Source organism: Acinonyx jubatus, chromosome F2, assembly GCF_027475565.1.
Source record: "Acinonyx jubatus isolate Ajub_Pintada_27869175 chromosome F2, VMU_Ajub_asm_v1.0, whole genome shotgun sequence".
NCBI classification, from domain to species: Eukaryota; Metazoa; Chordata; class Mammalia; order Carnivora; family Felidae; genus Acinonyx; species Acinonyx jubatus.
The window spans coordinates 52,924,828-52,937,925 of record NC_069394.1 but is presented as its reverse complement, the minus strand read 5'-3'; the positions used below and the strand labels follow the sequence as shown (position 1 = coordinate 52,937,925).

Genomic DNA, 13,098 nt, shown 5'->3' with positions numbered 1-13,098 from the left:
ATATTATGATTTTCTGTTCCATAATGAAACCAAACTTTTGTTTCTGTAAATATACATTAAGAATGGTTATGTCAGCCAAAATGCAAATATGCAATGCAATGGAGTGACAGTCAATTAAAACAACATCTTTTTCCATATAGTAAATGACATAACTAACTTCCATATAGTAAGTAACATTTAAAGGGACACTAGTAAGTGACATTCTTTCCTGTTTCTAGAATCTGGTACTATTCTAGAATAGAAGAAAAGAGTTTCAGGATATAGTTCAGTGTAAGGGGTTCTTTGCAAGACTGGTTTGGGTCCGTAGCTTCTAAGAGGATTTGTTATGATGCCTCTATCAGTTGTTTGTTTGTTTTAGACTTTTTTATGATGCCTCTATCAGTTGTTTGTTTGTTTTAGAGTTTTTACTACTTTGTATGATGTACTGATAACGTAGCTTTAGAAGTGATAATATTTTATACCATGTAACAAATACAATAAAACTTACCATAACAGAACCATACTCTTCCCCTATGAACCAAGTATAGTTTCTACTGAAAGCCAAGGACATCAGAGCAGGTGTAGTAAAATCATTACACTTTGTTGCTGAGTCTCTTCTCACAAAAGAGGATGTCAATGACATGAGCAAGGAGACACAGCAGGTTTTTCCGGTCCTTACCCATCTGGCTGGGGTGGTACAGAATCCCTGTTTTGACTTGTACACTGGCAGATTTTATTATGCAAGCTACGTGTATCTCAGCATTCGCCACAACCTTGGGGACAGCCAAGTGTCACTTTATTCCCGAGTTCATGGTGAAGAACTCACTTTAAAACACAGGGAGAGCTGGGTAGTGATATGGGTTGCATCACGGTCTCTAACCCAATATTTCTTAGATAAGATCTTTCTAACCAGCTGATTAGATGGTGGCTTTGTGGCATTTGGCGCGTTCATTTTCAACAGGATGTATCTGTTTAGTACACCCACCTGGTTCCTGTCAAAGAGATGGCCCATTCAGAGAAACAAACAAAAATCTAGAGTTTCCAGGATACAATTGAAAGCAATAGGACTATGTACCCCCTCACCCCCCAAAAGATTGTGTGGTATCTTCTCAGGAAATTCACTTAATATTATAAAGATAAAATGAATTCATCTGACATTTTCAAAGACATGTCATACTTGGGAATTTTCTGAATGTTCTGAACTAAAACAGAAGCTTTTTAATAAATGTTGGTTAAATGAAAAAAAAAAGAGGGGGGGAGTTCCTTAGCTGATGTAAGTTTAGGTTAGCAAACTCCTTGAAGACAAGGACTAGAATCCAGTCCACATAATTACTAGGTGGTCTAAAATCGTAGGCTGACTTGAATCAAAGGAATCTGTCTTGTGTGGAAAGCTCTGCTGGCCCTTCATTTGTGAGCGAGCAGAGTAGTCCACACATGACATATTATTTGCACAATGTCGTGTGAGGAGGGAAAGGCTGACTATGGTCCCATAGCACTTTTTCCCATGAGATGATACTAGAGTGCCACAATAATGCTGTACTTGAAACTTACGCTTTGGAGTTGCCCCATAGGTGAGAATTAAATCTCACAAGTCTTCCTCCAACATTATTCAATCTGAGATACTTGGAGTGAAAGAGAGCACTGTTTGTAATTACACCAGGACAACACAACATCTTGACTATACAAAAAACAGTGTGCTCAATTCTGCTAACCCACCAATGCAGAAGGGCCATTAGGAACCCCGGCTTTACCCTGAGGGATTAACTATGTCTTTTGAGGCTGCAAAATAGGTGACAAGATTTGAGATTTGTAGCACAAATATTCTTTATCCCACCTCCTCAATTAGACCCAAACCAAGATCATGGTTGCCCTCCATGGTAATACCTACTCGGCCTCCCTGTTCCTTCCTGTATGAAATCACAGCTTTTAGCCAACCCAGAAAACAAAATGCGGTTCACTGGAAACTCAGATGGGTTTCTTATTCTTTGTTAATGTGTGAGTCACTTAACTGAGATGCTTGTGCTGTAAAAGGAGGAATGCGGGGATACGAGAGGCAGGACAGCACAGGGAAATGTGTGAGAGTAAAACCAACCTTTCATTACACGCTGTTGAATTTATACCTTTAAGTGTGGTCAATGCAATGTGAACAAAAAGTGTCCTATGGTGTTTACAAGTGGACGAACAAGAGGTATCCATCGGGTCGCTTGACTCCTTTACAGCAGGGCACAGAATCAGCTTGGTGCTGTTTTGCGGGCACAGTGTATGTCTCTGAGGGGTTACAGAGTAGCTCTTCCTACCACTAAGTAAAGACGACCAGAGTTAGGATTGAGAAGGTGTCTTCAGTCAGATTTAGGTAGGCTATTAAATTCTGACGATTTTTCTTAAAAGCTAATTCAGACGAAAGGAAGCTATGGGCCTGACCCATCAGGATAAATGGCCCAGAAGCAAGCAACCCTGTGGTTTTGACTTTAAAAATCGAGTCTTATGGGGATATCTGGGTGGCTCAGTCTGTTAAGCGTCTGACTCTTGATTTTGACTCAGGTTGTGATCTCATGATTTGTGACACTGAGCCCCAAGTCGGACTCTGTGCTGTCAGTGTGGAGCCTGTATGGGATTCTCTCTCTCTCTCTCTCTCTCTCTCTCTCTTTCTGCCCCTTCCCTGTGCACTCTCTCTGTTTCTCTCAAAATAAATAAACTTAAAAAAATAAAAATCCAGACTTAAGGATAAATACTAATAAAGAAAAATGATCAAACTGTGTTAGAATCTGGGGGAAAATACTTAAAGTATACTACATGGAAAGTGAGACTGAAAAAATGGGGAAGTATAATTTGCAAGGAGAGAATTTGGCCTCTTCCCATGGAAAAATCTGATTTGGAGGTTTTTTGTTTTTGCAATTTTCAAAGGGTAAAGCTACCCTTTATGAACTTGTCTGTGTGCCTGGGGCTGGAGCAGCCCCAGACTTTGTATATAATTTAGTGCATATTGGGAGTGGCAGTTTGGCTGGAGCTGGGCTTGAGGAGATTGAGGTAGCTAAGGGATTTGTTTTGAGGCTGTGCTTCCTGGTAGGCGCAGTGTTTTTACTAAGATTTTGTGCTTGTTGGGGTGAATTTACAAGCATCTTCCTGCTCTACTTCAAGATGCCCCTTACATGTCGTGTTTTAGATCCAGAACACTTTGAATACCACCCACATGAGGCATGAAAGGGCTACGTATTTCTGCAATCTGTTGCCATGAGCTAATGGCAAATGTCATATCCCAAACTATAAGTCTGGACAGTAGAAAGATCTATGTCGGCAAGCAAAATGGATTGATCTTACGCTGAGCTGAGCCACCATATCCCCTGCCTTATTTAAAACCAACAGCATTTTATTATACCTTTAAAAAATTTTTATAACTTCTCCTGTAACTTTTGCAATGTCTCATTTTCTCTCTATTCTCACATCCAGTTAATTTAGCAAGCACATACTTCTGATTAATTATTTAAGCAACTAGAAAGTTTTCGTGGTTACCCATTTACAGGCATGTTGGGTAGGAATCAAACTACTTTAAGTAAAAAGACAAAATTCTTAAAGTAATTCCATTTTTATAAATGCTTTCATGAGAAATAATTTCATTACCAAACATAAAAGAAAACAACTTTCCACTGGTGGAATGGTGGCTTGCCGTGACTGGAGATAAGTTAATATTCCGCGTGTTCCTTAAGCTGCACAGCTTGCTGACCTTATTCTCATCTGGGAAGTTTTGCTGCTACAGACAACTGACATGATGCAGATCCTTGCTCTATCCACTTACTAGGATTTTCTTTTGGAACTGATTCCAAATGGGGTTTTCTTAAGGAATATCTGGTTTTCGGCTGGGTATGCAAAGCATGGAAGGGCAGGACATGGAAGAATCAGGGTCAAACAACTGGTTAGAAGATTTAAGAAAGAAATTAGATTGAAATAAACACGGTATCCATCCTCCCTACCCCATTCGAAGTCTTCTTTTCCAGCGAGCAGCCAGAAAAATAGCTACCTCAGGTTAATTAGAAAAAAGCCTCAATGTTGAGTACGATGAGTTTTGGAGTGAGTTTGTCCGATTTCCTGTCTTTTCTATATGTTTTTATATTTTTATGGAGATATAATCGGAAATCCTCACGTAGGGAAGTGAAAGTCACTCTGATGTATCGAAACCATATGCAAGTTCTTGCATACTTTACAGCTTTGCTATGCAAAGCATGGTCCCCAAACCAGTAACAGCTTCACCCCGGAGTTTGTTAGAAATGCACGATCTTGTGTCCTGCTGTGCAAACTGCTGAATCTGCATTTTAACAAGATCCCCGGGTAGTTTGTTTGCACACTAAAATTTCAGAGGTATTGCTTTATAGTGTTCTCTTTGCCCATTCCCGGCCTCCTTTTTGCTTAATCTGCCCATGTGCTTAGAAAAGAGTCAGTTGTCTGAACATGGATTGCTTTGCGTATTTGCTGCAATGATTGCTTTTGATGTGGTGCTCTTTCTCAACCAGGTGCAAACTTTTAGGCCACCAGTGCTTGGGGTCCTTAGGAAATGATTATGTGCTATAATCAGCTTTGTGGGAGGCACATTTATCTACTCAAACTGTAATTAGGAAGTTGTGTTTAAATAAAATTACACAATACACACCAAACTTTTGTGTGAGATTGTGGAATGTGAAGCTGACCAACTACTAACATTCATCAGAGAAAACCAAAGAGAAATATTCTGTTTCACCACTAGGTGGAAATAGAGTAATTGTGAGCATATTTTTCAGGGCCATGAACGACTACAGGAGGTAAGCTGAAAGGAACCTAAGAAATCATTTGGTGTAATTCTTACCTCCTTAATTTCAGAGCTGAGAAAACTGAGTTTTGAGAGATATTAAGTGAAACTGCATCTGTCTTACAAATGGTAGGCCTCTACAGCTGCAGATGGAAGAGTTGCTGGTAATTCTTGATCCTTCAACCATTTTCATCTATATGAATAATGTGTTATTAGTCCTTCAGCATGACCAGCACAGTCACTTACATTTGTCAGGATAGGTTTAAGATAAAACTATTTTTCTTTGTCCCTAGATTATATATTTAGTAATATTTATATATTTAGTAATATAATCAATCTCAATCAAGTGGCAATGCTCCCTTTTTGCAATAAAGAGATATACTCAACTATCCCATAGAGTCATGCCAGATTTTAATCAGATTTGTTTTTACATTTTTGGTTTTTACATTGCATATTGGGTTCAAGTTAAGTAGCCTAGAACAGAACTTCAGTTAGCAGGTTAAGGAAGTAGTTAATGTTTTTCAGAACTTGAAATCCATTACCATTATTTTTAAGAAAGGAAGGGAATCTGAATTTAGGGCTTGAGGGACCTTAGAAACAATCTACTCCAATCTCTTTCTGTATATACATTACAGGTGAGAAACATCAGAGAACAAGGGATTAAGTGTGGCACCCAGAGCCACAAAACAATGACCATGCCCTTCTTTGTTTCACGAGAGACTCGAGCAGGTATTTTGGCCTATATCTTTCTGTTGTTTGTTGGTGTGTGTTAACCACAAAAGGATTATTTCCACTCATTACCTCAAAGAGTGTGTTTAAAAGTTAAGTTTTAGGTAACACTTCTGTGTTCAAAAATTATTTCTTTTTTTTTTTTTTTAATGTTTATTTCTTTTCTGAGAGAGACAGAGCATGAGCAGGGGAGGGGCAGAGAGAGAGGGAGACACAGAATCCGAAGCAGGCTCCAGGCTCTGAACTGTCAGTGCAGAGCCTGATACGGGGCTCAAACTCACGAACTGTGAGATCATGACCTGAGCCAAAGTCGGATGCTTAACCAACTAAAAATGATTTCTTAAGTAGTTATGTATTAAATACCATTTTCCTTTTGATATTTCTGTAATATGGTTGATTATGACAATGTAAATATTAGTATTCCAGGACAGAGTCCTGGTCATTTTCACCATGTTCTATACAAAAATGGATAAAACATGTTGAATCAGCACATCAAGCATGCAAGTCCAAACACACAGGAGCCGCCTCCCCAGGAGGCAGGGGCAGCAGGTTGTCCTGAGTGTTTGGAAGCCACCATTTGGATCGCTGACTGAGCAAATGGCCTGTTCAGCTGCCCTCAGAACTTGAACATCTTCCAGCAGTATAGCCTCAGGTGTGGGACATGTGGGCTCTTAATGGCACAACGATGTGGCCTGAGTCACTCAGTAGTAACATGGTACCACAAGAAAAACTGGGGTGACCCTACAATGAGGGCAGGGACTTGAAATAAAAGGGATACAGTGCAAGGGAGTAAATGTTGTGAGGCATGTTGGGAAATGACCAATCTCAGATTTCAGTTTGTTGAGGACGTACATGAACGAGTATCTTGGTGTGGTTCTCCGTGAACTCTTAGCTCCATGAGCAGTCAGCTACAGGCAGCCAGGCACCATCCTGTTCCACAAGGTCTGCAGTGAGGACTGGACAGGGATCTGTCCACTCTGCAAACATTCCCTGCCTTATGTCCTCTTTCAAACAATTGAAATAACACTTGCAAAAATTTAGTGGAGCTCAGAGTTAATGGATGTAAAGTAGCCAGGAAGCAGGGTGCCTGGGTGGCTCACCCGGTTAAGCATCAGGTCATGATCTCCAGGTCTGTGTGAGTTCAAGCCCCACATTGGGCTCTGTTGTGCTGACAGCTCAGCGCCTAGAGCCTGCTTCAGATTCTATGTCTCCCTGTCTCTGTGCCTCTCCCCCCACTCCCTGCTCACTCTCTCTCTTAAAAATAAACCTTAAAATTTTTTTAAGTAAAAAAAAAGTATGGGGAAGCATAGCATCTAGCACAAGCAGACACACAGTAAATGGACCTTATCTCCATCACGGCAGCTGGCCTCTCTGTGTGGCAACTTTCTTACCTCATCCTAACTCACTCCCACAGGACCTGGGATCACAAAGTCAAATACTGCGACAGGTAGACTTTGAAAAGTAGAACATTCTACACAACACATACAGGGTGTTATTATAATTAAAGGCAACGAGGAAACGCGCTGGAGTCTCAATTCTTGGGAGTCTGAGGACAGACTATGAAGGGCTCACTCAGCTAGGAACAGAAACGAGTGACATTCTTGAATGGTTACCTTTAATAGCAATGACAGTCACTTCAACTGAAACTTCTTAAGGAGTTGTAGTTTGTAAACTGAACCTCCTAGGACATCTTCCCCTGCCCTGTACCTTCTGATAAAATCGTCTAACTCAAATCTAACTCACCGGCCCTGAGGCCCAAACTGGGCATGGGTGGAGGAGACTGGGGGGGTGGGGGCGGTGGCCCGAAGAGGGGGAGAACAGATTCTCTCAGGAAGGTATGGGATGTGGGTTAGTCCGCTAAGAGCAGAGACGAGGTGGGTCAAGAACTCTATCGCTCAGCCAAACCACCACCTATCAACCAATTTCTGCCGCCCAAGCCCTGCTCGGGCTAGTGGATTCTTTAGGGTATTTCGAAGGAAAAAGAGTGGCGGCCTGCAGGGAAAACGGTGCGGCCCAACAGAGGTGGGACCGGGCGCCCCGGTGGCCCCTCTGGCTTCCCGGCCATGCGGAGGCGCTGTAACGTGCAGGCGCCGGCGTCCGGGGCGGCGTGGGGCGCGCCGGGCGAGTTCCCGCTTGCAGGAAGCGCCGGGGGCGGGGGGGTGGGAAGCTCCCGCCATCTTACCGCCGTCCCCGGGCAGGTGGAACGGGTTCGCATTTGGCGACCCGGGGAGAGAGGCCCTGGGGGCGTGCGGGGTGGGGGCGGGGCGGGAGCAGGCGAGGCGCGTCTCTCATTGGCCTCTCGGTGCCGCCCGGCACGCGCCGCTTTTATAAAGCAGCCACGGTTGCCGGCAGCTCGCAAGCCACGCTCCTGACGCCCCGCTCGGCTCCGCTAGCTCTGCACGCCCGCCCGCCCGTCAGCGCCCACCATGGCCACCCTTCAGCAGTTGGTAGGAAGATGGCGCTTAGTCGAGAGCAAAGGCTTTGACGAATACATGAAGGAAGTAGGTGAGGCTCCCGGCCGTGCGGCGCCTGTAACGTGACGAGCGTGTGTCTGTTCCTAGGTCCCCTTCAGCGTGCTGAGCCCAGCGGCGGGGCGTGTTCGGCTGTACCCTCTGTACACCCATGCATCTCCCATCACCCCCCCCCCCACCACCACCACGTGGGCAAGCAGCCCGGAGAGCAGCGCGCGCCTGCCGCCCGCCTGAGGATTCTCGACACGTTCTGTCTCCTGGGCCTCCCGGCTCTGCTTTCCCCTAGCCCACGCGGCAGCCACCCGCACTGCTTCTTGCCCTTGAGCGCGCTCCTCTTCCTCCCACCCCAGGCTTCACTTCTTTCGACCTCCTTCGGGCTGCCCCCGTAACTTTTCCCTATTTTTCTCTTCCCGCTATTCCTCCTCCGTCCCCCCGCCACCATCCTGCCTCTCCCAGTCGCCCCGTCGTGGCGGCACCCACTCCTTTCCCACCTTGCGCCGGCACTGCCTCCTCTTTTGTGGCTAGATGGAGCACGGGTTCCCCCACCCCTGCTCTCCTCCACGGGGGCGCGGAGCCGGGGCGCGGTTCCCCGCAGAAGCCCTTTGGAAGGTCCGATTGGGGCTGCCGCTTCAGCTTTCGTTCCGCCCTCGGCTGCCTCTCCCTAAACCTGCCGGGCGCTTGGGTTTGACATGGGCATCCTGGTCCCCCTCCCTCTTCCCCCCTACCGCGCGGCGCTGAGAGGCGTGGCGCTGGCGACACCGACCTCGTGCTGGCGGTGCTGGCGCTGGCCGCCCTGAGCGCCGCGGTGGGCGGGTGGCCTGTGCCAGGGAAACGGCGAGGCCTGCTGAGCCCGGGGGGGGGGGGGGTACCCTCCGCTGCCCTGCCCTCTGCGTGTTGAGGGTGAGGGGGTTTTACTGGAAAACCGCAGTCAAGCTGCAGAGCCCTCCTGCGGCTGCTTGCCAGCTGCTTGCCAGATGGGTGTGGCCCTGCAGAAGCCCTGGACTGCTTACAGCCTTCCAGGAGTATGAGCCTCCGGAGGAAGATTCCAGTTTTTCCTCTCACTCTGAACTGTACTTGATTCTCTATTATTGTCCTTTTCTAGGCCAGTGGCAACGAGTATGCTCCTTGACACAATGGGTGGATTAGCAAACAAAAATGGACCTTTGTGGCAGGGCACTAGGGAGCTACTATGGAGTGGGATCGAATCCTATAGCGTGGATCTTATCTGGAAAGGGGCTTCCTTTCTGGTGTAAAAATTACTACAAAGACCCTCTATTGAGACCTAGTCCCCCTGGCACTTCAGAAACACTCCTTAGCCTTTATCCAAGACGATGACAGCTTAAGCTGGTTCTGTGGTGAATCTTGAGTGTATTTATGATACTGTGAGTAAAACTGGAATGCACTATTTTGGTGTGTGTGCTGTAAGTCTATCTAGATCAAGAGACCTCTGGAGAAAGCCATTTACTTCATTCACATCCAGGAAATGTGTGTGTGTGTTCACTTGTGTGAGGACCACATAATGCCATTTCTCTGCCCATTGAAAGTGAATGTGTTTACCAGATGGTTTATTTCCAGGGTTCTAGAGTCATGAAGGTTGTCAAGGCTCAGTTCCTTAGGGGGCAGTCAAGGTGTGGGAAGAGCAGAGCCCTTTGTCCAAAGTGGGAATAAATAATCACTGACTAACAACACAAGGCACCAGCCCCCAAAATGGCAAAAGAGAACGCACCAAGAAGACATTGCAAGCCTAGTTGAATTTTTAATCATTAAGCCAGTGATTTTTGCTTAGGTTGTGGTCTCGTCTGTGAAACCAGGGTTTGGCCTAGATCTAAGTTTCCTTGTAAATGTTAACGTTAAGGAGAAATACACAGAGTATAAATTCAATATGATATCAATATAGTAATTGAGTTACACAGCGCTGAAATGTTTACTGTTTTTGAGGGTAAATTTTTCCCAGTTTATTAGCATCATGATTGTGGAGTTAACTCTTAAAAAACTCTTGTGACATTTGAATAGAGTTGATTTGGATTTTGTGTAGTTATTAGTCAAAGATTTATCCAGGGCCTTGGATGTGTCAGACTGTGTGCTAGAGTCCTATAATACAACATTTGGCAGAATTGAGTAGATAGTTTTAGCAATCCAGATTTCTTCCCTGACTTTCTGAAGGCCAGCATAGCATGGTGGCCAAGGGCTGAGATTTAGAGCCAAACTGTCTGTTCTTTTGGTTCCCAGCTCCATCACTTCCTAGCTGGATGAGCTTCGGTAAGTAACTTCAGTGCCTCACTCTTTCCTCTTGTAAAATGGAGACAGTGCTACCTCTCACACAGTTGTTGCAAGGCTTCCTATTAATCAATACATGTTAAGTGCTGGCACATGGTAAGCACTGGATTTGTGTTTACACTTGTTATTGAGAAGTGAATAAGTGAAAATATGTAGAACATAGCAGCTGCAGTTGAATTACTCTATTTGTTATGTAAACCATAGCCTTGATCTTCCTGTTACTTAACATGGGGTAACATTCTACAGGAGTGGGCATGGCTCTGCGAAAAGTGGGTGCAATGGCCAAACCAGATTGTATCATCTCTTCTGATGGCAAAAACCTCACCATAAAAACTGAGAGCACTCTGAAAACAACACAGTTCTCATGTAACCTGGGAGAGAAGTTTGAAGAAACTACAGCTGATGGCAGAAAAACTCAGGTCAGTCATAACTTAACAAAATCCATTCTAGACTTAACAAAGTCCATTCTAGACTACTAGAATGATAGATTTTATTAATAATAGTCTTACTGTTTATGAGCAAAACTTAACAAAAAAGTCAAACTAGTTTATGAACTGAGTTTGACAAATTAGTGAAAGTACCAGCTTCATAACTTAGTGTATTTTGGAAAAATAGTTTAAGAAACATGAGAGAATGAGTGTCTCTTATAGGGGTCTAGATTGAAAAGCATAAACTATATTATGAATAGAGTCGGTATGGGTTAATGAAGTGGACCCAGAAAGGAAAAGATGAAAAAATGTTGATTAAGGAAGTTATGAGTCATGGAAACTCTTCTTGTAACATACTTTGGAAGATTAAAAAGTGTTATTTTTGCAGACTGTCTGCACCTTTACAAATGGCGCGTTGGTTCAACATCAGGAATGGGATGGGAAGGAAAGCACAATAACAAGAAAATTGGAAGATGGGAAATTAGTAGTGGTAAGTGCCAATCTCCTTATTAGCACTCATAGTTCACTTAATTGTTCAATATCACTGATCATGAACATGAGAACTTTAGATTTTGCAAATCAGGGCTTTAGTTTGCCATACACACATCATAAGCAAAATAATGGGTTCTAGCTTTTCAAACCCAGGAATTTTAGAATGTATTTTCTGGGGTGCCTGGATGGCTCAGTCAGTCAGATTTCCAACTCTCAATTTTGGCTCAGGTCATGATCTGATGGTTTGTGAGATGGAGCCCCACTTGGGGCTCTGTACTGGGCATGGAGCCTGCTTAAGATTCCTCTTCACTTTGCCCCTCCCCCACGTGCATGCGCGCATTTTCTCTCTCTCTCTCTCAAAAAAAACCAAACCATTTTCTCCATCTATGAAGTAGATTACAAAGTTTCATAAGATGCTGACCCTAGTATTGAACTACTACCATTGTTCTGGGATGCATGACTAACCTAACTCTTTAATATCGTTCTTCTAGGAGTGCGTCATGAACAATGTCACCTGTACTCGGGTCTATGAAAAAGTAGAGTAAAAATTCCATCATCATTTGGACAGGAATTAGCTGTGAGGATGAACAAGCTCAGTTCAATGAGCAAATCTCCATATGCTTTTTTTTTTTTTCATCACTGTGTTCAATTATCTTTATCACAAACATTTTACATGCAGCTATTTCAAAGTGTTGATTTAATTAGGATCATCCCTTGGGTTAGTAAATAAATGTGTTTGTGCTATGCCAGTGTTGTATGCTTTTTTAAATTTCATAGGAAATTAGTGGTGAATTTTAATAAGTATGAATTGAATAAATTCTGGAGTAGTCTTAAGGGTCCTAAATTGAGATAAACTTTAGTAATTTATATAGAGAACTACTTCTGTGGCAGATACACTACCAATCATTTAAGCTTGCCCTACACCATTAGAACTTTGTATCAACTCAAAGATCTTAAATTTCTGGCAAAGACTATTCTCATTAAAAATTGTTACATAATCTTTATAATTTAAACATTAGAATAAAAGTTAAATTACCATCATTGACCAATGATTATACTTTTAACGGTGCACTTATAGCTATTATTCAGGAATTCTGCAACCCCAGATTCTCTTAACTAATTTTCTGAGGACGTGCCATGTGCCAGGCAGTGATCTAGCTGTTGAGGCATATCTGGGTACAAGGTCCAATCATTGCCCCTCACTGTGAGGAGAAACACCAACTTTGGAAGAACACAATCTGCTCATTAACAAAAGCCATAGAAGTAACAGAGTTCTAAAATGCTGCCTGTGTATCTATATAAAGAATAACCAGAATTCTGACGAACCTCTGTTCTAGTTCTCAAACCCAAATACAAACATCTGCAGTTCACATTTGGAGAAGTAGCTTGTAGACATTGGGCTAAAGCTTTGTATGCAAGATAGCCGAGGTAACACTTCAAGGAAGTAGTACCATTATCTCAATTCTGTAAATAAGAAAACAGGTTTCGACTAGCAAATCTGTTAAAGGATATAGGAAGTAGTAGTGCTGGATTGGGAACCTGCATCTTATAGAGTATACTCCATGTTCAGTCATTCTGCAACACTGCCTCTTTATCAGCTTGTATTAAGATCCCGAGTCTATAAAGTCCCTCAAATGTAATAATTGAGACCTGCAAAACCACCCTCCATGCGTTGAAATGTTAGCTGGTAAGAATCTTCAGAATTGCTGAAAGCTTGCAGTCAGGGAAAGAGCTCAGCTCACTGACACTCCAGCCCTGTGCTGTCCAATATGGAGCCCTAAGGGGCGCGGGGTGGCTCAGTTGGTTAAGTGACTCACTCTTGATCTCAGCTCAGGTCATGATCTCATGGTTAAAGAGATAGAGCCCTGAGTTGGGCTCTGTGCTGATGCCTGCTTGGGATTCTCTCTGTCCCTCACTCTCTGCCCCTCTCTCACACTCTTGCTCT

General features: G+C 43.7%; 1 protein-coding gene and 1 long non-coding RNA gene across 2 annotated transcripts in view; both read left to right on the top strand.

Moving 5' to 3' along the window:
• LOC113600676 (uncharacterized) overlaps positions 1-5,643 on the top strand; it is a 74,626-nt gene extending 68,983 nt beyond the window's left edge. Inside the window, exon 4 of the long non-coding RNA XR_003421786.2 lies at positions 5,392-5,643. This is a non-coding gene — a long non-coding RNA (uncharacterized LOC113600676). The remainder of the gene's footprint in view (positions 1-5,391) is intronic.
• Positions 5,644-7,826: 2,183 nt separating this feature from the next.
• Positions 7,827-11,902, top strand: FABP5 (fatty acid binding protein 5). Its single transcript, XM_027064324.2, has 4 exons — positions 7,827-7,990; positions 10,480-10,652; positions 11,050-11,151; positions 11,645-11,902. Exons 1-4 carry the CDS (start codon positions 7,912-7,914, stop codon positions 11,696-11,698), a joined length of 408 nt encoding a protein of 135 aa, XP_026920125.1. The 5' UTR covers positions 7,827-7,911; the 3' UTR covers positions 11,699-11,902.
• Positions 11,903-13,098: the final 1,196 nt, after the last annotated feature.

Coding starts and splice junctions, on each gene's coding strand:
- FABP5 (XM_027064324.2), top strand. CDS start 7,912: ATGGCCACCCTTCAGCAGTTGGTAGGAAGATGGCGCTTAGTCGAGAGC. Junction 10,653..11,049: donor CTGATGGCAGAAAAACTCAG/GTCAGTCATAAC, acceptor TTATTTTTGCAG/ACTGTCTGCACCTTTACAAA. Junction 11,152..11,644: donor AAGATGGGAAATTAGTAGTG/GTAAGTGCCAAT, acceptor TCGTTCTTCTAG/GAGTGCGTCATGAACAATGT.